At 35.7% G+C, this 25,623-nt stretch overlaps 1 protein-coding gene across 3 annotated transcripts in view; it reads right to left on the bottom strand.

Annotated features, from left to right (window-relative positions):
• Nucleotides 1-25,258, bottom strand: part of LOC108521911 (zinc finger protein 85-like) — a 45,532-nt gene extending 20,274 nt beyond the window's left edge. The window contains exons 1-6 of one of the 3 annotated variants that reach the window (XM_017861937.1): nucleotides 25,138-25,258; nucleotides 24,199-24,294; nucleotides 7,234-8,388; nucleotides 6,739-6,990; nucleotides 5,749-6,411; nucleotides 4,527-5,301 (exon numbers count right to left, since the gene is read on the bottom strand). In XM_017861937.1, coding sequence (XP_017717426.1) covers nucleotides 5,057-5,301; nucleotides 5,749-6,411; nucleotides 6,739-6,990; nucleotides 7,234-8,388; nucleotides 24,199-24,294; nucleotides 25,138-25,249 — 2,523 coding nt within the window. In that variant the 5' untranslated portion in view covers nucleotides 25,250-25,258 and the 3' untranslated portion in view covers nucleotides 4,527-5,056. Of the gene's footprint in view, nucleotides 1-4,526; nucleotides 5,335-5,514; nucleotides 8,389-24,198; nucleotides 24,295-25,137 lie in introns of those variants that run through there. The other 2 variants (XM_017861936.1, XM_017861938.1) reach the window with 2 other exon arrangements.
• Between the last annotated feature and the right edge of the window lie 365 nt (nucleotides 25,259-25,623).

Here is a 25,623-nt window from a genome sequence, read left to right as displayed (position 1 = left end):
GTTACAAAAATTCTTACCAAATGAAAAAAAAAAGAGCGTTGGTAAAGATGTAAAGAAAATGCCTGCACACTATTGGTTTGAACATAAATGAGGACAGCCATTAAAAAAAAGAGAGATTTCTGAAAAAAATTTAAAATCAATCTACCATATAATACAGTAATTGCACTTTTAGATATTCAAAATAAAATAAGAATGAACAAATACTTGCACTTCTATGTTGTTTGCAGCACCCTTCACAATAGTCCAAATATAGAATTAACTGTTCAACATCTAATACATAAATGAATACAATATGGTATATATACAAAATGGATTATTTATCTTTTAAAAAATTCTATTATTTTAAATGACATGGATTAACCTGGAAGATATTAGTTGAATTAAGCCAGTCATAGAAAGACTAGTATCTCATGATTCCACTTACACATGGATTCTAAAAAACATTGAAGTACAGAGTATAATAGTGACCACCAGGTGCCAAGGTATTTAGAAGAAAAGGGGGGTTGGAAAAATGTCTTTCCAAGAATACATAACTATAGTTGCATAGGAAGAATAAGAGATTTATTGTACAGCATGGTGGCTATAGTGCATAATAATGTATTTGTATTTTTGAAAAATGCTAAGACAATGCCATGTGGTCCCACGGCAAAAATGTTGATTCTGTGAGTTAATGCATTTATTACATACAACTAAGCATTTGACAATGTATATATACTTCAAAATATCGTATTTTAAAGAATACCCTTTTCCCCTATCAAGTTAAAATATTTTTAAAACTTTATAGAAAGTTAACAATAGTTCAAATATGGTCTCTATTTGTCATAAACTTGCCTGAATAGTACTAACAATATATAACTTTGTGCTGTTTTGTCATTTGTCAATTATAACCATAGAAACTCTGATAGCTAACATCATGTTCTGGACACAGCACAGTACCTGGGAGAAGCCAATGTATTTTAGGGCTTTTACTTTAAGTTTGGGACACCTGGAGTTTCTGGTGATGATGGTAATGGAATTAAAGACAGTAAAAGTGCAGGCATTGCTGGTGGTCCTATGACTGGCCACTCTGTGAACACAGTAAACAAGTTTGCAAGCAAAATAACAGAAAATCTTTTAATTCAAAAACTGGCATAATCTTCACGTTTTCCAGAGAAAATGGCCAAGGAGTTGGCTGCAGTTAGGTGACTAAGTATAAAAATTGTATGCTAAACTTCACCCAATAAAAAATTTATACAACTGAGAAATTCCTTCAAATTGTAATATCAATATCAAAAATTATTCAAATTTAAAATCTACAGAGGTAATTTTATTATTTTGCAAATTTTAACATTCACGCTTAAATACAGAATATTCTGCATGGAAACATAAGTTGTGCTATATCACAAAACATTAAAAATTCCTTACCATTAACTGTTAGAAATTTAATTTCAAAGATATATTTTATATTTGGCACACTTTGTATAAGAATCTTTTAAAATTTTCTTTTACAAACAAAGAAAAACAATGTTAAATGATTTAATTCTCTCCCGTGTGGATAATGTATGCCTTTATCTGATGTCAAAGTTATATTGATAAGCAAACTCTCCAGTTAAAACCAACTTTTAGTACATTAAAAATACCAACTTTCAGGCTGTGAGGAGTGGCTCACGCCTGTAATCTCAGCACTTTGGAAGGCCGAGGGGCAGATAACCTGCAGTTGGGAGGTCGAGACCAGCCTGACCAACATGGAAAAACCCTATCTCTACTAAACATACAAAATTAGCCGAGTATGTTGGTACATGCCTGCAATCGCAGCTACCCCGGAGGCTGAGGCAGGAGAATCACTTAAATCCAAGAGGCAGAGGTTGTGGTGACCCGAGATCACCACTGCACACAGCCTGGACAAGAGTGAAACTCTATCTCAAAAAACAAAACAAAACAAAAAACAACTTTCTAATCAAAATCTACAATGTACCATGTGAAATGACATGGTATAAAAATAAAAGTGAGAACACTGTAGCCATAACACAGAAAAAGAAGGTCTGTGATGCATACATAGTTGGAATACACATAAGACAAAAAAACTGAAGATAATCAGAAAATAAAAGCAGAAGTTATCTTCAAATCAATCGTCAGCTGTGCAGCCAGGAAAAAGGTTCTGTTCACATGAAGAATCAATGTTATTTCTTCACCACTGATATTTTCCATCTCTGACTTGAACTTGCAAGCTAACTCCAGCAGAAATTATGGAGCATCTGTTACATAAGCACTGTCATTTTTGTTTGCTACATTAATATATCAAAACATCTTTGCCAGGTGTAGTGGCTCACACCTGTAATCCCAGCACTTTGGGAGGCCGAAACTGTCAGATCACCTGAGGCCACGAGTTCAAGACAAGCCTGGCCAACATGATGAAACTAAAAGCAGAAAAATCAGGCAGGTGTCATGGCAGGCACATGTAATCCCAGCTACTGGGAAGGCTGAGACAGGGGAACTTGAACTCGAGAGGTGGAGGCTGCAGTGAGCCAAGATCATCCCACTGCACTCCAGCCTGGGGGACAGAGTGAGACACCGTCTCACAAAAAGAAAAAAAACAAAACAAACAAACAAACAAAAAAAAAAAAGCAGACAGAAAAAACAATAAAAGACAAACCCAAAATCCTCATGACTCATGAAGCCTCCCAAGTAGTTATCTGAATAAACTGACTTATGTCATAAGCCAATAAATTTACTTATGTCAATTTTAAAATGTAAAAGGAACAAGTAAATAGAAAGCTTACAGAAGGTTCTCCAATTGAACACAATGCTCTAACTAAAAAAGTATAACTATACTAATTATGAAATTACATTTAAAAATTATTTCATTTGCCCTACAAAATTTTATGAAAATTACTAACCAGCTCACAATTATTACATCTTATACTATAAAACAAAAAACAAATTATAAGAAATAGGAAAAGTAGTGTGTACAGTAATGAATTAAACAGATTTGCATTCAGCATTCATGAGGTTTTTAGTTTAGTATATTAGACACCTTATTGTTTTGTTATAATATCGCTTTTTTTCTGAAAATAGGTAAAACTCATACACACTCTCTACAATTCTATTACAATTAAGGCATATCATTAGACTAACGTGTATATTTAACTTTATGTGAATCAGCACTCAAAGTCTGTATGTGTTTGTGGGCAGAGTTCACATGTTCAAATAAAAATATATAACAAATTTTTAAAAATACTTATTCAGGACTTAGAAACGTATGGATATTAAATATATTTTCTATGATTTTATTATGACCACTAAAATAAAAGATACGACATGAAGTAATTTGTGAGATGAATTATATCATTACTAATTTCCCCCCCAAAAAAACGAAGTTTTTTCATTGAAAATAGCATACTTTGAATGCAACTGTAACTCTCCTGTTTTCTTATTTTAAAGTTATTTACAAATAATTTACCTAACATCTTTAGTTTTGGGTAATTTTCTACACTCAACACTCTGATTTAGTGTAATGTCTGGATGGTCAGTGCCTTAGTTGAAATTTCAACTGTGAAATATCTGATGTTGACATACACCTAGTTTTGAAGTAAATGTCTTTTTCATATTTACTGCATCTGTAAAATATATTTTACTATCAACTCTGGTGTTTTCTAGCTGTCATTTTTTAACAATTCTTCATTCAAAATCATTACATTTATTAAGCTTTTCTCCAATATAAATTCCCTTATGTTGAACAACGTTTGAGAAACTGTTTCAGGGTTTTCCTCTAATACAAAATCTGCACAATAATGCCTATGACACAAGTAATCATACTACAACCCCCTATACATTTGTAATGTTTGTCTTCAGAATGCTCTTCTTCACTTTAACGGTTTATATTTTCTGAAGGATATTTTGCCAGTAATTACACTTACAATGCTTTTATTGAGTTCTTGGATGTTAAGATATGAGCAGATATCAATGGCTTTTCCACATTCTTTATAATTCTACAATTTTTTTCTCAAGTATAAATGCTTTCTTGTGCAATAAAATGTGAACACTAAAAGTTTTGTCACATTCTTCACACATGTAGTTTTCTACAGTATGAAGTATCTTACCTACAATCAAGACTGACAACCATTTAAAGTCTTTGACACATTCTTCATATTTCTGGGGTCTGGGAACATTATATTTCCAAAAGTTTGAGGTGGGCCAGGTACAGTGGCTCATGCCTGTAATCCCAGCACTTTGGGAAGTCAAGGCAGGTGGATTATGAGGTCAGGAGATAGAGACTATCCTGGCTAACATGGTGAAACCCCATCTCTAGTAAAAAATGCAAAAAAATAGCTGGGCATGGTGGTGGGCGCCTGTAGTCCCAGCTACTCGTGAGGCTAAGGCAGGAGAATGGCATGAACTCGGGAGGCGGAGCTTGCAGTGAGCTGAGAACATGCTACTGCACTCCAGCCTGGGTGACAGAGTGAGACTCCATCAAAAAAAAAAAAAAAAGTTTGAGGTGTTGTTAAAAGCATTGTCCCATCTTTTGGGTTCATAGAGTTTTTCTCCAATATAAATTATTTTATGTCTGCTATGAACTGAGGACTCGTAAAAGGCTTTGCCACATTCTTCATGCTAGTAGGGTTTCTCTCCAATATGAATTGTGTGTAATAAGTGTTGAGAACTTGTTAAAATCTTCATTACATTTTTCATATTTGTTGGAATTCTCTCCAGTATGAACTACCTTATGTTTAATAAAGATTAATAATACACTAAAGGCTTTGCCACATTACCATTAGTAGAGTTTCCATTCATTATGCATTATCTCATGTTTTGTAAGGTTTAAGGAACAGTTAAAAACTTTTCCACATTCATCATGAGTGTAGGATTTCTCTTCAGTGTGAAGTCGCTTATGGTTAGTAAGAGTTGAGTACTGGTAAAAAGCTTTCCTACATGCTTCAGTATGAGTTATTTTATGTTTACCAAGGGCTGGCTGAGGATTCACAAAAGTCTTTGCCACATTCTTCACATTTGTATCGGGTTTCTCTTTACCATGAATTCTTATGTTAAGTAAAGGCTAAGAATACACCAAAGCCTTTCCCTACTGTTCACATTTGTAGGGTTTCTCTGCAGTATGAATTGCCTTATGTGTAGTAAGGATTGAGGAACAGTTAACGGCTTTGCCACATTCTTCCCATGTGTAGGGTTGCTCTCCAGTATGAATTCTCTTATGTCTAGTAAGGTTTGAGAAATAGTTAATAGATTTTCCACATTCTTCACATTTGTAAGCCTTCTCTACAGTATGAAGGCTCTTATGTATACTAAGGTTTGATGGCTGCTTGAAAGCTTTGCCACATTCTTCACATTTGAAGGGTGTATCTCCACTATGAGTTATGTTTAGTAAGGGTTGATGGGTGGTTAAAAGCTTTGCCATATTCTTCACATTTGAAGGGTTTTTATTCACTATGNTGCCACATTCTTCACATTTGAAGGGTTTCTCTCCAAAATGAATTCCCTTATGGTTATTAAGGTTTGATAACTGCTTAAAAGCTTTTCCACATTTGTAGGGTTTATCTCCACTATGAATTCTCTTATGTTTACTAACGTTTGATGGGTGGTTAAAAGTTTTGCCACATTCTTCACATTTGTAGGGTTTTTCCCCACTATGAATTCCCTCATGTGTAGTAAGGGATGAGGACTTGCAAAAGCCTTTGCCACATTCTTCACACATGTAGGGTTTTCCTCCACTATGAATTCTCTTACATATAGTAAGGGATGAGGAGTCACAAAGGCCTTTGCCACATTCTTCACATTTGAAGGGTTTCTCTCCACTATGAATTCTCTTATGTTTGGTAAGGGTTGATGACTGCTTAAAAGCTTTCCCACATTCTTCACATTTGTAGGGTTTCTCTCCAGTATGAATTCTCTTATGTTTAGTGAGGGTTGATAACTGGTTAAAAGCTTTGCCACATTCTTCACATTTGAAGGGTTTCTCTCCAAAATGAATTCCCTTATGGTTATTAAGGTTTGATAACTGCTTAAAAGCTTTTCCACATTTGTAGGGTTTATCTCCACTATGAATTCTCTTATGTTTACTAACGTTTGATGGGTGGTTAAAAGTTTTGCCACATTCTTCACATTTGTAGGGTTTTTCCCCACTATGAATTCCCTCATGTGTAGTAAGGGATGAGGACTTGCAAAAGCCTTTGCCACATTCTTCACACATGTAGGGTTTTCCTCCACTATGAATTCTCTTACATATAGTAAGGGATGAGGAGTCACAAAGGCCTTTGCCACATTCTTCACATTTGAAGGGTTTCTCTCCACTATGAATTCTCTTATGTTTGGTAAGGGTTGATGACTGCTTAAAAGCTTTCCCACATTCTTCACATTTGTAGGGTTTCTCTCCAGTATGAATTCTCTTATGTTTAGTGAGGGTTGATAACTGGTTAAAAGCTTTGCCACATTCTTCACATTTGAAGGGTTTCTCTCCAAAATGAATTCCCTTATGGTTATTAAGGTTTGATAACTGCTTAAAAGCTTTTCCACATTTGTAGGGTTTATCTCCACTATGAATTCTCTTATGTTTACTAACGTTTGATGGGTGGTTAAAAGTTTTGCCACATTCTTCACATTTGTAGGGTTTTTCCCCACTATGAATTCCCTCATGTGTAGTAAGGGATGAGGACTTGCAAAAGCCTTTGCCACATTCTTCACACATGTAGGGTTTTCCTCCACTATGAATTCTCTTACATATAGTAAGGGATGAGGAGTCACAAAGGCCTTTGCCACATTCTTCACATTTGAAGGGTTTCTCTCCACTATGAATTCTCTTATGTTTGGTAAGGGTTGATGACTGCTTAAAAGCTTTCCCACATTCTTCACATTTGTAGGGTTTCTCTCCAGTATGAATTCTCTTATGTTTAGTGAGGGTTGATAACTGGTTAAAAGCTTTGCCACATTCTTCACATTTGAAGGGTTTCTCTCCAAAATGAATTCCCTTATGGTTATTAAGGTTTGATAACTGCTTAAAAGCTTTTCCACATTTGTAGGGTTTATCTCCACTATGAATTCTCTTATGTTTACTAACGTTTGATGGGTGGTTAAAAGTTTTGCCACATTCTTCACATTTGTAGGGTTTTTCCCCACTATGAATTCCCTCATGTGTAGTAAGGGATGAGGACTTGCAAAAGCCTTTGCCACATTCTTCACACATGTAGGGTTTTCCTCCACTATGAATTCTCTTACATATAGTAAGGGATGAGGAGTCACAAAGGCCTTTGCCACATTCTTCACATTTGAAGGGTTTCTCTCCACTATGAATTCTCTTATGTTTGGTAAGGGTTGATGACTGCTTAAAAGCTTTCCCACATTCTTCACATTTGTAGGGTTTCTCTCCAGTATGAATTCTCTTATGTTTAGTAAGGGTTGATAACTGGTTAAAAGCTTTGCCACATTCTTCACATTTGAAGGGTTTCTCTCCTGTATGAATTCTCTTATGGTTATTAAGGTTTGATAACTGCTTGAAAGCTTTTCCACATTCTTCACATTTGTAGGGTTTATCTTCACTATGAATTCTCTTGTGTTTACTACGGGTTGATGGGTGGTTAAAAGCCTTGCCACATTCTTCACATTTGTAGGGTTTTTCTCCACTATGGATTATCTTATGTTTCCTAAGGATTGATGAGCGATTAAAAGCTTTGCCACACTCTTCACATTTGTAGGGTTTTTCTCCACTATGGATTATCTTATGTTTCCTAAGGGTTGAGGAGTGATTAAAAGCTTTTCCACATTGTTCACATTTGTAGGGTTTCTCTCCAGTATGAATTCTCTTATGGTTATTAAGGTTTGATAATTGCTTAAAAGCTTTTCCACATTCTTCACATTGGCAGGAATTATCTCCACCATGAATTCTCTTATGTTTACTAAGGGTTGATGGGTGCTTAAAAGCCTTGCCACATTCTTCACATTTGTATGGTTTCTCTCCAGTATGAATTATCTTATGTGTAGTAAGGTATGAGGACTGGTTAAAGGCTTTGCCACATTCTTCACATTTGTAGGAATTCACTCTAGTATGAATTATTTTATGTTGAATTAGATGTGAAAGCATGCAAAATGATTTGTCACATTTGCTACATTTAAAAGATTTCTTTTTAGGATGTCTTGTCTTACATCTATTTGAATTTGAAAATTTGTAAATGACATTTACAGATTTATAACATAGAAATGTTTTGCTCTGGGTAGCTGTCAAACATTTGTTAAGTTTCTCATAAACTCTTTTGTGCATTTTACAATCATCCACACTTTTACAGTCTTTTCTTAGTGGTAAATTCTCATCTCTACATTTTCCATATCTTCTCAGTATCACTTTTTGAAATGAACTTCTTATGTTCTGCTCTGGCCAAAGGTCTTGGGCAAAATAAGAACACATAACTGAAAAAAAATAAAAATAACAAATTACTCCACTTGCTACACTAAGATTTGTATACTCTATATATCTAAACTATAAAATTATACAAACTACATAAGCAAGATGGCACAGAAAAGGACCACAGACACTAATTCCTTCATAGACATGTAAATTCAACAAAAACATGCTGAACAAAATACATTTGTGAAAGATTTATAAATAAGTTACTTCTGTGCAGTATCCCAGGTGAGCACAATGCAAAGAGTCACATAGAAGGAAAAGCCCGTAACATTTACCCAACAAACCTCTTCCTGCTCCCCAAACATAATACAGTGCCTTTAGAAGTAAATTGCCAACACCTGTTTTTTTCCAAAAAAACCGACAATAATAGTGACCACATACATTTCTATTTCTGGCTTTTTACACACTGGTTTCTGTCTCCCATGGCATTAAGTACTAAAGGAAGTGGTGGCTAATATGGTTTGGTTCTGCGTCCCCATTTATACCTCATTTTGAATTGCAGCTCCCATAATTCTCTTGAGTTGTGGGAGAAACCTAGTGGGAGGTAATTGAATTATGGAGCCAGGTATTTCCTATGCAGTTCTTGTGACAGTTAACAAGTCTCACAAAATCTGATAGTTTTTATAAAAGAGAGTTCCTCTGCACATGCCCTCTCTCTGTCTGCTACCATGTAAGATGTCACTTTGATTTTCCTTTATTTTCTGCGACGATTGTAAGGTCTCCCCACTTACATGGAACAGTGAGTCCACTAAAGTTTTTTTCTTTTTAAATTACCCAGTCTTCGGTATGTCTTTATTAGCAGCATGAGAACAGACAACTACAGTGGTATTCTTTAGAATGACAGTTTGAGTCTGCTAAGACCAAAGGTAAATGCTACAGCAGTAGACAGACTGCAGTACCACAGAGAGAAAACACATGTATAAAATGACGACTGGCCATTAAGAAGAAACACTAATAAATTTCTTTAACTAAAAAATGAACACAAAATTTCAGACAAGACACATTCTAAGAACATGTTTGAGAGATTCCCAGAATCTCTAGCTAAAAAAATTGGTTTCGGGCTATGCCAGAAAATAAGCTACATCATAAAGACTGTGACAGATAGCTCTTTTTAAATGTCCAAATCTCAATCAAAGAATACAATACATACAAAATATTACAACAACATAGCCCCATATAAAAATTATAAAATGTTCAGAAAGCAACCATAAAAAATGAAGATGCATAAATTAATTTCAAATTAAATAACAGTGAGTGAAATAGGAAAACAGACAACTACAAAAAATGGAATAACAAAAACATTAAAACATCAAAACATTGTAGAGGCAAAAAATACAAAAAGAAATAATAACTAAAAATCCTAGAAGAGGCCAGGTGCAGTGGCTCACGCCTGTAATCTCAGCACTTTGGGAGGCTGAGGCAGGCAAATCATAAGGTCAGGAGTTCGAGACCAGCCTGACCAACATGGTGAAACCCCATCTCAACTAAAACTACAAAAATTGGCTAGACATGGTGGTGTGCACCTGTAATCCCAGCTACACATGAGGCTGAGACAGGAGAATTGCTTGAACCCAGGAAGTGGAGGTTGCAGTGAGCCGAGATCATGCCACTGCACTCCAGCCTGGATGACAGAGCGAGATTCAGTCAAAAAAAAAAAAAAAATCCCGGAAGAAAAGATGATGTAAAATGTAGAAGCTGAACAAACAAACTAGGATATGCATAAAGACATGTATAACCAACATATATATGAACTCAATTTCAAAATCACAGACAAAAAGAAAACCTTGGGGGATACAAGAGGAAAGTGATGTGTCATTTACAAGCATAGTCTCATGAGATAAACAGTGAATTTGCCAACAAAAAATTTGCAGGCCAGAAGGGAACTATGTGCTATAGTCTAAGTCCTGAAAAAAATATCTGTCAAGGGAAAATTATACCAACAACAAAACTGTCCTACCAAATAAAAAGAAAAAAACCTTCGAAAATAACCAAATTCTGAGAAAGTATATTGGCACTGCATGTGACCTACATATCAAAGATGATAAAAAGAGTTCCTTTCACTGAAAATAACATGATGCAAGAAAATAGCACCTAATTATATGAAAACACATCATTCTGGGAAAGATATGCACATACACAAAAATAGAATTCCATAACATTATCATAAAGGTGCAAAAAACATTTTAAATTATTGTTTAAAAATTTAAAGATAAAAGCATAGAAATTTTATAAACATCTGTTAATGAATGTACAACATAAAGATATAATTAGCAACATAAATAACAAGAGAGAGCAAATGTAATGAGGAGGAATATTTCTTTGCAACTGAAGTTAATTTTTTACAAGATTAAAGTATATTGTTGTATCTTTCAGAGGTTTTATGTAAACCCCAAGGTATCACAAAGAAAATATCTGTATAGATGCACAAAAGAAAATAAGAAAGTAAAAGCATATTAATACAGAAATTAAAAAGACACAAAGACCAGAAAGAGAGGAAATGAGGAACAAAGATACAAGAATCAAATAAAAGAATCAAATAGCATTAGTCTTTCTATTTAATTATATATATACACACACACATATATATAACTTTTCAATCAAGAGACATACTTTCAATAGAGATCTATACAACATATTTTAAAAAGGAAGACCCAACTTGCCTTTCTACAAGTCATTTCAGATTTAATGACCAAAAAAAAAAACCTGAGAGCAGCAAAATAGAAGTAGATGTTCCATAAACATATTAACAAAATGGTAGAACAGCTCAAAATAATATACAAGCTACATATCTTAAGTCAAAAACTCTCATATTTTATAAAATTTACTTGAAGTCCAAACTCCAAAGCTACAAAGGAAGATATTAAGTAATAATAGATTCATTCACTGGGAACCTATGACAAATTTTTATGTACATTTGTGTGTGTGTATATCTCACATTAAGGTTCGAAGTATATAAAGCAAATATTGACAAAAACTAAAGAATCACAGAGCATATATTAGTAGGATACTTCAATACCCCATATTCTATAATAAAAATGAAACAAGACACATTAGTAAAGAAACAGAGGACTTGAAGGCAGTATAAAACAATTATTCCTAACAGAGGTATAGAGAACACTCAACAATATCAGGATACATTCATCTCAATATCTCATCCAACATTGTCCTTGATAGACCACTTCTTAGATCAAAAAAGATCTCTAGATCAAAAAAGATCAAAAGATCAAAATTTTTAAAACTGAATTTAAAAAAATTACTACCATCAAAATAGAATGAGTATAAAACCATAAAAAAGCTGAAAATTTCATAAATATATATTAAATTAAACAACAAGCTCTTTAACATGCTGTTGTTGAAAGGCTGAAATAATTAATATTATGAAGATGTCCACACTGCTCAATGTAGTCGACAAATTTAATGCAATGCTTTTGGAATTTCACATGGCATTCTTGAAGTAATGCAAATTTCTGTCACCAAAATCATTCAGTAGGTATAATTTGAAAATATTAGAATTTCACTCAGTTTTCAAAAACCAGAAAACATTCTAACTATAAAGATAAATGTTACTGACATTATGCAAAAAGAAATGAGCCAGCCTCAAAGAGACAGAGACTGTATAAAATACATAACGTAGCCACACTCTCAGAAACAGAAAACAGAATGGTGTTTGAAAAGTGCCAAGAAATGAGAAAAATTCATGTTGTGTAATGTGTATTGAGATTTGGCTTTGCCAGACAAAAACATTCTAGCAATATGTAGCATAATAATGTCAATGTAATTAACATGACCAAAATGAATATTTAATAATACTGCATTATAAATTTTGTTACATGTTTCTGACAAGTAAAAATGAACAATACCTAGAATAGATTCTGGTATCTGATGGTTTTAAAATTATCTTCAAATCTAACATTTTCTCCCGGTTGGGAGCAGCAGCTCACACCTATAATCTCAGCACACTGAGAGGTCGAGGTGGCAGATGACGAGGTCAGGAGATCAAGACCATCTTGCCCAACATGGTGAAACCCCATCTCTACTAAAACACAAAGAATTAGCTGGGTGTGGTGGTGCACACCTGTAGTTCCAGCTACTCTGGAGGCTGAGACAGTGAAATTGCTTGAACCCAGGAGGCAGAGGTTACCATGAACCAAGATTGCACCACTGAACTCCAGCCTGGCAACAGAGCAAGAGTCCATCTCAAAATAAATAAATAAATAAATAAATAAATAATAAAAAATAAAAAAGATTTGCTCCCACACAAAAATAATAGATTCACAGATAGGTGCTGAAATTAGAAAAAGTTTTATGACTACTCACTTAGGGTTAAATAATCATCCACAATAAACCTACACAACAAATACAGTAGTCATAAAGAAGTACAGGGATAATATCTATCTAGGCAAAAAAAGAGATAATTATATTGACAATAGACATATGGCTGATACGTGTTTGATTTTTCCTCCATACTGTCTTAAATTATAAAGAGTTAAATATTGTCATACACAATTATAAACTAATCAAACCACAATTAACTGGCGTGAGGTGTCATACTCTAAAATATACAATACAAAAACTGTCAAACAAAATTATAAATGGAATGTAAAACCGATTGGACATCGTCAAGTAGATCAATATATTCACAAAATGAATCTTAGAAGACTACAGGGAAAAAGTAATATAGAGGTTGCTTGGAGATAAAAATGTCAAACAACTTCCCAAATTTTGATGCAATAAAAAAAATTCTTAGCACTAATTCTTGATTCTAAATTACTTTACTTTAAAAAGAAGATACAAATAAATATTTTCCAAAATAAAAGGTGAGGGTGTTCATCATTACTACCATAGTCCTACAAAACATGCTACATGGTGGACAGGCACAGTAGCTCATGCCTGTAATTCTACAGCTTTAGGTGAACACAGCAGTGAGTTCACTTGAGACCAGGAGTTCAAGATCAGACTTAGCAACACAGTGAAACTGCATATAAAAAAAAGAAATGCTAAAATGAGTCAATTTGCTGAAAAATAAAATGATACTAAACAGTATTATAAAACCACATACAAATTTAAAGCTCTCTACTAAGTGTAAATATAAAGACATACAGAATTCTTTACTATCATAATGATAGTGCATAAAACTCTTAAGGTTGTATAGAATATGATAAACAAAAAATAAATCTGCATAAATGTTACTAGGTACACAATATGAAATAGTTTTAATATCAATAACACTGGGAAATACATACAGAAGTATAGTTTTTATATTCAATTGAAGCTGTTATGAGATTAAAATATATTAAGATGCGTTATATAATCTCCATATTTTAAGATTACAAAATATTCATTAAAATATGCAAAACAAAATTAAAAAATCAAAACCACTGCAAAATAAAATAAAATTAAGGCAGCAAAACAGGAAATGAGAAAACATATCTACAAAAAAATACATAAAACAGTGATAATAAAACTGGTAACAGTGACTCCATTTTTTAAGCAATTATTTAAAGTATAAATTAAACCACTTAATAAAAAGAAATGTAATCTCAGGATTTTGGAAGTAGGACATGGACTGAACATTTGATCCCAGCAGTCCAAGACTAGCCTGAGCAACAAGAAAAAAACCCTGTCTCTACAAAAAATACCAAAAAAAAAAAAAAAAACATGGCTGCCTGTGATGGCATATACTTGTAACCCAGCTACTTCAGAGACTGAAATGAGAGGATCATAAAAGTTTCAGAGATTGAGGCTGCAGTGAGCCATGATCACACTACTGTAAACCAGACTGGTTGACAGAGTGATACCCTATCTCAAAAATAAATGAACAAATAAATTAATTAAATTATAAAAAGAAATAGGAACAAAATGCCTGAGTGTTTTAAAAAATGCATACAATATGGTGCCTACAAGAGACTTATTTTAGCATTGAGTCAAACAGGCTGAAAGTAACAGTGGAAAAAATTTATATTTCATGCTAATAGTAAGTACAATTTGTTTAGGTGGTTATAATTATATTAGACATTATATGCTTTAAGTCAAGTACTAGCACGAGACAAAGACTTATATAATGGCAAAATGGGTCAAGTTACCAGGAATCTATAACTATTACATTTATCTATCTATATGTAACATCAGGGCTTTAAAATATATTAAGCAAATGTTAAGTGAAGAAAAAACTACATAGGAACATAATAATTGTAGACATCAAGATCACATTTTCAATAATTAGAACATTCAGATGAAAATTCAGTAAGAAAACAGAAAACTCAGACAACATTATAGACGGTATTAATTACTTTGCATATAGAGGAATACCTGAAAGTGGATCATTTATAAAGAAAAGAGTTTACTTGGCTGCCAAGTAAGCAGACTGTACAAGAAGTGTGTGCCAGCATCAGCTTCTGGTGAGGATCTCAGGAAGCTTACAATAATGCTGGCAGGCAAAGAATAACTGGATATATCACATGATAAGAGACTGAGCAAGTGTGAGTGAAATAGCCATGTTTTTTTTAAGGAAACAGCTCTCACTTGAATCAATGAAGTGTGAACTTATTGATTACCAAAAGGATGGTGCCAAGCCATTCATGAGGAATTTACCCCTATGACCATGATCCAAATACCTCTCACCAGGTTCCACATCCAACACTGAGGATTATAATGCAGCATGAAGTCTGGAGAACATGGACATTCATACCCTATCATAGACCAAGTAGGCTTAACAGACATGTACAAAACTTTCCAGTCAAAAGCAAGAGAATACACAATATTCTTATTTGCACCTGGTATATTCTGTTAGGACACATAACGTTATTACATTTAAGAATGCTGGTTAAGTGCAGTGGCTCATGCCTATAATCCAACACTTTGGGAGACCAACGTGAAAGGCTCACTTGGGGCCAGAAGTTTGAGACCGGCCTGGGTAAACTAGTGAGACCTTGTCACTACACATAATCAAAAAATTAGCTAGGCATGGTAGTGCATGTCTGTAGTCCCAGCTACTTGGGAGACTGAGGTGGGAAGGATCACTTGAGCCCAGGAGGTTGAGGCTGCAGTGAGTCAAAATCATGCCATTGCACTCTGACCTGGGCAACAGAGTAAGATGTGTCTCAAAACAACAACAACAACAAATAAACTTAAGAAGACTGTATTAGTCTGTTTTTACACTGCTGATAAAGACCTACCACGAACAGGGAAGGAAAAAAAAGGTTTAATTGGACTTACAGTTCCACATGGCTGGAAAAGCCTCAGAATCATGGCAGGAGATGAAAGGTACTTCTTACGTGGTGGCGGCAAGAGAAAATGAGGAAGATGCAAAAGCGGAAACTCTTGATAAAACCATCAGATCTTGTGAGACTTAATCACTACCACGAGAACAGTACAAGGGAAACTGCCCCCATGATTAAAATTATCTCCCACCAGATACTACCCACAACATGTGGAAATTATGGGAGTACAATTCAAGATGAGATTTGGATGGGGACAGAGAGTCAAACCATATCAAAGACCAAAATAATACACATGTGTTTTCTGACTAAAACTGAATGAAACTAGAAATAGCAAAAGTAAAACTGGCAAATCAAAAAACATATGAAATTAAAACACACTCTTCAACATATTCTTGCTCAATAGTCAAAAACTTAAATATGTTAAAGATGTTAATGCAACCTACAGTGATATACAAATTCAGTATAATCCCTATAAATATCCCAATAGCAGCTTTTTACAAGACTTTTGGTTGAAATTTTAAAATTTGATTATGAACTATAGCCAAATAAATACCCATGAAAAAGAATAAAGAGACATTATACTTTCTGAGTTCAAAACATATTAAAAGCTACAATAACAAAAACAATGTGGTACTGACACAAAGACAGATAAACAGATGAAAGAACAGAATAGAGAGCCCAGAAATAAACCCTTCTGTATATGATCAAATAATCTTCCACCGTGTTGCCATGATACACCATAAAGATAAATAATATTTTATCAAGTTTGATTAATAATTTGATTTTATAGTCAAAATATAATGTTGAAAACAGGAAATCTACACTAATAAAGTTGGATCATTTTCTTGAGCCATATAAAAACAATAGTTTAAATAAAATACTTACACATAATAAAATAATAAATCTCTTAGAAACAAAATAAGGGAAAGACATGACATTGCTCTTGGCACCATTTTCTTAGATACGACATTAAATGCTTGGGCAACAAAGAACAGAAACATTTAACTACACTATACTTCAATATTTCTGTACATCAAAGAAAACATTCAATAGAGTGACGCGATGCCTTTTAGGAAAAGGGTGAAAATATTAACAAATCACATGTGATAGGAATTAATATTCAGAATATACAAACAACTCTTAACATTTAAAAATAGAGTTGAATAATTAGATTTAGAAATAGACACATAACTGAACTAAACTTTAGAAAGAAGCATTTGAAAGGACATACAAAAGTACTGATTTGTAGAGAAATGCATAAAAATTATAATGAAAACCAAAATCACCTCACACCAATTAGAATGGCCCTTACAAATCTTTTAAAAGAAGTAAATCTATTGATGATGCAATGTAAACGAAACCCATTTTGATTGTTGGTGGAAAACAAAAATACAGCCATCACTGTAAAATGTTATGTTTCTCAAATAATTAAACATGGAAGTATCATCAAATACAGCAATCTCAATTATGAATCTATATCCAAAGTATGCAACTCAGGACCCGGAAAATATATTTGAACATCTATGTTTATTGTACTAGTATTCACAAAGCCAAAAGGCTGACGCAACTCCAAAGTTCTTTCACTTACAAACAAAAAAGTAACACACACATACAGTGGAATATTATTTAGCCTAAAAAAAAATCTTGTCACATTTTAAGATAAACCTTGAGAATATTATATTACCTAAAATAAGCCAGTAACAAAACAATGAATACTATATGATACCCCTTATATGAAATATGTTAAGCAGTCACATTCATAAAAACAAAGTGGAAGAATGTTTCTCGGGGCTGAAGAAAGGGTAAAGTGGGCAATTGTTACTTAGTGGGTACTGAGTTTTAGTTTTACAAATGTAAAATTTCTTTTTTGCATAACAATGTGAATATACTTAACATGCCTGAAGTGTACAGCTTTTTTTCTTAAGACAGGATAAGGCTGGGCACGGTGGCTCATGCCTGGAATACCAGCACTTTGGGAGGCTGAGGTGGGTGGATCACCTGAGGTCTGGCGTTCAAGACCAGCATGGCAACATGGTGAAACCCGGTCACTACTAAAAATACAAAATTAGCCAGGCATGGTGCCACATGCCTGTAATCCCAGCTACTTGGGAGGCTGAGGCAGGAGAATCACTTGATCCCAGGAGGCGGAGGTTGTGGTGACCCGAGATCACGCCATTGCACTCCAGCCTAGGCAACAAGAGTGAAACTGTGGCTCAAAAAAAAAAAAAGAAAAAAAAACCACATAGGGTATTACTCTGGCATCCAAGATGTAGTGTAGTGGCACAAATATGGCTCACTATAGCCAAAACTCCCAGGTTCTGGTAATCCAGCCCCATCAATCTCCCAAGTTGCTGGGACCACAGGGGCACACCATCATGCGTGGTTATTTTTAAAATTTTTTTGTAGAGAGAGGGTCTTTATATGTTCACCAGGCTGGTCTCAATCTTTTGGGCTCAAGCACTTAGACCAAATACTTTGAAAGTATTAAAGCTATGATGCCTTTTAGTTCATGGCTATCACTGTAGTGGAATGGTTAGCATAGGGAAGTGTAGTTTTATAAAGCTCATAGTAGGCCATTGCCTCTGGAAGGAAAACATAAACCTAAGGTCAGAGACGTCTGACACTCTAAGACTGGATCCCAAAGGGGACATCACAGGGGTTCCTCCGGACCTCAACCTCTCTGAAAGGAACACCCCTGGCAGAAATTCTGAGGTCTAGTATTAAACCCTCCCTAGAATTTTGTCTCACATTTGCCATACCGTTTGGCCCCCAACATTGTATGGAATCTGGAGTTTACCACTGAATGGGAAAGTGGAAGGGCAATGCATATATACAGGCTTTTGTGATGTGGTTCTAAGCAGATGGCCTGGTTAACATGTGATGCTCTCCTTTGGTGCTGTTTAGTCCCAGTGTTCTTTGGAGTCTGCAGAGGTTGGGCCTTTAAAAATTAAACTGCCATGGAAACTGCTTTACCCAAAATTTTGGTTCACAGCCTTTATTGGATTATCTACTGGGGCAAACAAAATAAAACCAGTGAGCTTGTATTGCTATGTCATGGCTAGGGTTCCAAGCTATTAGATCTTCATTTGTGTGTATATATGTCTAGATGTGTTTCTTTACTGATACATGCTGTGTCTACCAAATTAGCTTGCAAGTAAGAGCACTCAAGTAATAAGTGTAAGCAATTTTCAAATACATGTGACTAGAGTATAACTTAAGCTGGCTTTAAAATTATTGGTAAAAATAGAAATGTCTTCAAAATGTAGATACATATTCTAAATTATGCAAGCCAGAAACTAGGTTGGCTAAACGCTTTAAGGTCATGGACTGCTTCTTTGGATTTTTAAAGTTGTTCGACTTTCATGCTTTACAGGTTTTTAAGGGCTGGGGATATATGCCATGCCCCTAGCTATGCTGGAAACAGACCTGATATGCACCTAAGTACGTAACTAAAATAACTTACCAAATATTTCACCAAAATTAATCATTGCTAACAGTTGCCATTATAACATGTAATTGAGAATACTGAAAACAGATTTACATGCAAGGTGCATAAGAGAAGTGAAATATGTCTTTAGTGAAATAATATAAGGCGTGAAAATGCAAATTTTTGCCTAGTTTAGAGGGTTAAAGGATTGTTTTAAATAAGATACAACTAAAGGTTCAAACAAGTTATGGAGAGTTTTTAAAAATTGTAAAGAGAATCTGTATGTGAACATATTGACTAAATTCAAAAGGGTATTATTTGGTTTTTCCATAAATTGAACATTGGAATAAAAGCACAAGGGTGTCTTCAGGCACTGACCCACCCTTTAACACAAATTTGTAAAGGGTTATAAAAGATTTTTAAGAATTGTACCTCATAGTCAAACTTGTTAAGATTGGATAAAATTATCTATAAGGTTTAATTTAAAAAGCTGAGGTTGACAACAATAGACTAATGCAAGCGTGAAATTTGGCTTTCTCTCTCTTGAAAAGATTTTCTTTGACTTTTGAATAAACTCTCTAAAACAGAAGGGAAAGACAAGAAACGGACTGTTTGAAAACTAGATGTTCCCTCTCGACGAGTGAAGGTTTTTACTTTACAAAAAACAAACAAACAAAATACAACACTTTGAGTCATTTAAACAGATGACTTATGGTAACCTGAACTTCTATTAAGTGTTTTGAGCCCTTACAGCTTCAAAGTTGTCTTTTCTAACCCCTAGCTTTTTGATGCTACAGAGGGCCCCTGGGACATCCAAGAGAGAGGTAACTACAGGATTATTTGACATGTTTACTTACATAGGATTGATCAGGTGGTGTTTGATTTTCAGGTTATATTTTAGTGAAAAATGTTAATGTGTGTTCCAAAAATTGTATGGGATTCCTAGAGTTCTGACGTCTGAGTTTGTGTTATCAATCATAATTAAAGTTATGTGTTAGGTTATCATAAATCACAAAGGTGACTATATTTCTTTTGTCAATCATGTCTTTCACTGTGACTATCCTAGGACATTCTAACATTCATAGATATTTGCTGTTTTGATCCGCTCAAAGAATGGATTATAACCCTTGGGTGCAGGTTTCTGCTAACTTTGGAGATTGCGAACAGGAGTTGACTGGGTGAACTGAATAGAAGACTAATCTTTCTTGACTTTTTGCTTGGAACATTGCTGATCCTTATGTTTTGTTTTTCAAAATCAAGGAAGCTTTTGAGTTATTTGTACCTTTTGACAATTGTGGAAGTGAACCAACCAATGATCTCTGACTATAGCTCAGAAAAAAACAAGAGATGGGCTATCAAACTTCAAATGGTATACAAATAGAGCCTCAGTAGATAAATCTCTTTTACTGGAAACCCTTGGATAGGCCTCTGAGAGAGAACTATTGTTTTCCCAAAACAACATCCCATGTCAGTATGAAGCAGTTAATGGTCATCATCCCTAACGCCCCTATTCTAATGGCAGTTAGATGTACCTCTTCAGAGGGGGGATTGATGGAAGTAGCTGCTGCCATTATGCTGGCTTCAGCAGAGAGGCGCAGCTGAGGTTGCACACTCCATGGAGCGGGTGAGATGTCACCTCTTCTGAGTTAGGACAGGAACTCCCTGGGTGCTGCTGAAGACTCAGGCTTTCTGCTCTACAAAGCAGGCAGGAGCCCTGCCCTTCTGGGTGGGGCTGCAGCCACCCAAACTATGGCTGTGGATCTGATCCTCCTTGTGCTCGTGGTGGTGCTGGTGGGGGCGGGGGAACAGGGTCAGGCAGGAAAAGCCAAGATCTGCCCTCCTGGGTGCAGCTGCAGCTGCCTGACCCATGGCTGCAGACCTGGGCCTCCTGCTCCACAAGGACAAGCAACAGCTCTGCCCTTTTCAAGTTGGTGGGGTCGGAGCTCCCTGGGAACAGCTGCAGCCGCCCTCCCAGGTAGAAGACTGGGCATCACTGCTGCCTACATCACTGGGGTCCTGGGAAGACCCTCCCCCATTTCTGCTGGCTTGGAGGTGTCTGCTCCTGCTGCCTCTCTTCTCTCCCAGCACCCATGCACTGGGAGCTCAGAGCAGGGTTGGAGCCAAGCCCTGGAGCCATATAATAATGGCAGTGGGAGGAAGACAGATTCCTTGGCAGAAGAGGAGTCCCTTGTAGAGCCCAACCTTCAGGGGCCCGCAGACCAGAGTGAGGACTTCTGGTGCCTCCTCCAGGCCTGACCAGGGCCACCCAAGGACAAACTGGAATGTACTTTCTCCTCTCTGAGGTCCAGAAAAGCCCCGGGCTCAGCCAGAGAGGGCAGAGGACACAGAAACAACGGGATGACCAGCCGCAGAGAGGAGCTACCTTCTTTGCCTGGCAGTTTCAGAGACCTGCAGAGACCTCAGAATGACCTGCCTGCAGAGAGAAGCCACCCTCTCCAGGGCCTCCTCTCTGCTGAGAGCTGAACACTCGATGGGATGACCTGCTTACAGAAAGGAGCTACCAACTGTGCGTCTCCTCTGAGCTGTTCTAACACTAAATAAAGATCCTCTTTGTTTTCTTCACCCTTCACTTGTCTGCATACCTTATGCTTTCTGGACGCAGGACAAGAACTCAGGCAAAGGTGCCACTGGCCACAAAGGTTTCCAGGAAGAAAACTGACACCTCAAAGATTCTGTAATACTAATTATCTCATTTATTTCAGGCACAACATGTAAATTCTAACATATTGTCTAAAATGTCTAAATCTAATATTGCAGAGAAATTTGAAATAGGAAACAGAAAGTAGAAATGTATAGAGATAGTGACATCAGTAAGATGGAAAAAGGTGCTCTATCTTCTTATTCCCCCACAGCAAGAAAATTTGTCAGCCACCCCTGACAAAAATGTCTATACAATAGAGCCAGACATCATGGCTCACATCTGTAATGACAGCTACATGGTATATTGAGGTTGGAGAATTGTTGCAGAAAAGGATTTGAAGACCAGTCTGGGTTATGTGGCAAGACCCCATCTCAAAAACAAGTGCCTTTAATAGAGCTTTAAGATTCAGGAAGGAAGTTCTGAAACTCTCCTAAAGCCCAAGATTGAGGAGTGTTCTTTTCAGAAGGCAGGCCCTCATTAAAGTGGCAAACTACAGGACCTCTGTTCCTGGCTAATGACCAGGAAATAGTTCACCCAACTTGGTCTCACTGAGAATTGTGAACTTACTCTGTAACCATCCCAAACTCCTCCCAGCCACAGTCTGGGAGAGGTTCTGCCCTTCCAGAGGCCTAGAGGAAGACACAAATTAATAGCCATGCAGGCAGGACTGCAGACCTTGGCCTTTACTACGGTCTGTGAAGCAGTTCCATGACTCAGTTTCAGCTTCCTGGACCACAGTTCATGGCCAGTTAAGCCTACATAGAAACCCACACAGTGACCTAGGAAAATCCTCTTTGGTATTCAGTGAAAGCCATACTCATCCACATCCTGATACAAGGCCCACCATATGCAGACCCAACTGCAGAAACCCCACTTAGTATCTGTTCTAAAGATCAAAGTCCTGAAGGATATTAAGTCTATCTAAAAGTAAAATGGAAATTATAACTACCCAAGCTCCTTGTAACAATCCAACTAAAGGTGGACCCTAGTGTAGACTCGTAAGTCTTGTGACAAACCAAACTATAATCCTTCTCCACTACAAACCCAGAGAGCATCCCATCACCCTGGGGTCCCAAAAAAAAAACAATCTTTACCTTCTGAAACCAGTTTATAAAAACTTGCAGAGGTGTTTGCTCCTTCAAATTCACAGACACTCATGCAAAACTATATTGTGCCCATTGTCAATGCTTCTATTTTAACATAGCACTGAAAGTATGTGGCAGAATAAGTAGTCAAAAAGTTTTCAAAAGCCACTGAAGATTGAAGACAAATAAGTAAACAGTTGCTGTTTCTAGATCATATGATCTTATACATAAAAAACTATAAACAGTACATTAAAACTGGTCTAAACTAATAAATATACTCAGTAGACTAGAAAAATAAAATTAAATTACAAGTATAAATTATGGCTCCATACACTTAAAACAAACTCTTTGATATAATAGAAAATAATCTATTTGGAAGAGCATTAAAATAATAAATTTCTGGTAACAAATTAAACCAGATGTAAAAAATCTTCACAAGGAGATATAAGAGTATCAATGAAAGAAATTAAAGACAGCAAATAAATTTGATAATTTTATCTATGGATTCAAACGCCCACTTTACTCTCTTCTCTTCTCTTCTTTTTTTGAGACGGAGTCTCGCTGCTCGCTCGTGTCGCCCAGGCTGGAATGCAATGGCGTGATCTCCGCTCACTGCAAGTTCCTTTTTTGTATTTTTAGTAGAGATGGGGTTTCACTGTGTTAGCCAGAATGGTCTCGATCTCTTGACCTCGTGATCCACCCACGTTAGCCTCCCAAAGTGCTGGGATTACAGGTGTGAGCCACCACGCCCAGCCAAGGATAAATATTTGTAAGGTGCCATATTATCCAAAGTAATCTATAAATTCAATAAACTTATCAAAATTTCACTGATATTTTTCTCACATTAATGAAAAATACAATTCTAAAATGTACATGAAACTACAATAAACTTTGAATAACCAAAGCAACCTTAAGGAAAAAGAACAGAGCATAAGGACATCATACTTTATAATTTCAAACTATACTTCAAGAGTATAGTAATAAAACTGGATGGACTGTGTAGAAAAATGATCAACAAAAAAATAGAACATAAACCACTACTCACCTGTTTCAGATATAATGCTAAAAGAAAATTTAAAATAATAGTTTAACATAGAGGTTTTTCAAAATTATGCAGATATTTGTGTATCCCCCAAAACAACAGAAAAGTGGCCAGATTTTGCAGTCTCTTATACTTCATGAAGAGGACTTTGGCTCTCAATGTAAACTTGAAGGAAGATCACCAAAGAGAAAGTCAAATCTTTAGAAAATTTAAAAACATAGGACAGAAGATGTCCTTGTGTGACAGTAAAATTTAAAAATCCTCAGGCATCCCAGAAACTCTTTCCTTTGGAACACAGCATCCCAAATCACATTTTAAGGACTGACTTTCTCTTTGACTTTTGGACCTCTCTTCTGTTGCATTCATTCTCACATACCTAGGGGTTTGGCTACAGTCTCGTGTCTCTTCATATTCCAAGGCTCTTTTCCTTGCTCCAGATAGGTGATCAGGTCTGGCTTAGAGAAAGCAATACCTGTTTCATTAAAAAGAAATAACATGAATATTGCTCATATTCTTCAATTCTCAAGCTAGTAATCTGCTCAGTAAAGAGGATGCAATAGAATAGTCTAGTAAATTAATAGTAATTTATAAAATAGTAAATAGCAATTTATAACAGAAATTTCTAAATCTTTAGAAAATATTTTAAATTTGTACATTCTTAATTTCACTACCCAGTACTACTGAATCAAAAATTGGTGGTGGAAGGCCGGGCACAGTGGCTCACACCTATAATCCCAGCACTATGGGATGCCAAGGCAGGCAGATCACCTGAGATCAGGAGTTAGAGACCAGCCTGGGAAAAACAGTGAAATCCCATTTCTACTAAAAATACAAAAGAAGTAGCTGGGTGTTGTCGTGTGCGCCTGTAATCCCAGCTACTCGGGAGGCTAAAGCAGGAGAATTGCTTGAACCCAGGAGGTGGAGTCTGGAGTGAGCCAAGCTTGCACCACTGCAATCCAGCATGGGGACAGTGCAAGATTCCATCTCAAAAAAACAAAACACAAAGAAACATAAAAACAGGTGGATTTTAAGGTAGAGGAAACAATATTTTATGACACCAACCTTCAGGCATTACCAATAATCTAGAGTGAAAAACACAGATCAGCTGAGGAATGTAGAAAATTCAAATCAAGATGAAACGTCTTGAAGATATTTCTCTCTACACAGACAAATCCCCAGAATTTATTTCAAAACAGGAATCTGAAATTCATTCATACAAAGCAAAAACTACCAAAAAAAAATCTACACAAAAAATAAATAAATAAAATAAAACCTTTAGAATATATTATGAAATGTGTATTGAAGTTATTCTCACCGAGAAAGACCAGGTTTCTGTAGTTCTCTAACATCACATCTCTATATAAATTCTGTTGTGCAGTGTCCAGGCATTGCCACTCTTTCAGAGAAAATTCTATGGCCACATCCATAAATGTCAGTGGTCCCTGAAAACACACACGAACACATTTACCAAGTGGCCATGGGCAGAATTTTTAATTTGACTCAAGATGAAATGAGAGAGTGAAGAGAATTCCTTGTAACTCATAAGAGTGAATGCAATTCATAAAGTAATTCTCAACACAGAAATATTTTCTAATATATTCTCTAACTCTGTGTAAAGAGAGTGGCATAATCCACAACATCAGTATATATATAATAGTTTTCTGGATTATAACATATAACATTCAGAGCATAAACACAAACATACATTTTTGAGTGCTGTATTTACATCACACAAAATGAGCTGTGTATATTTTTCAGATGGAAAAGACATGTTGAGTTAGAAGGCACCTCTCAAATTTCA

This window comes from Rhinopithecus bieti, unplaced genomic scaffold, assembly GCF_001698545.2.
Source record: "Rhinopithecus bieti isolate Rb0 unplaced genomic scaffold, ASM169854v2 scaffold_63390, whole genome shotgun sequence".
Lineage (NCBI taxonomy): Eukaryota > Metazoa > Chordata > Mammalia > Primates > Cercopithecidae > Rhinopithecus > Rhinopithecus bieti.
The sequence above is the reverse complement of the archived record's forward strand: the minus strand, read 5'-3'. Positions and strand labels throughout refer to the sequence as shown.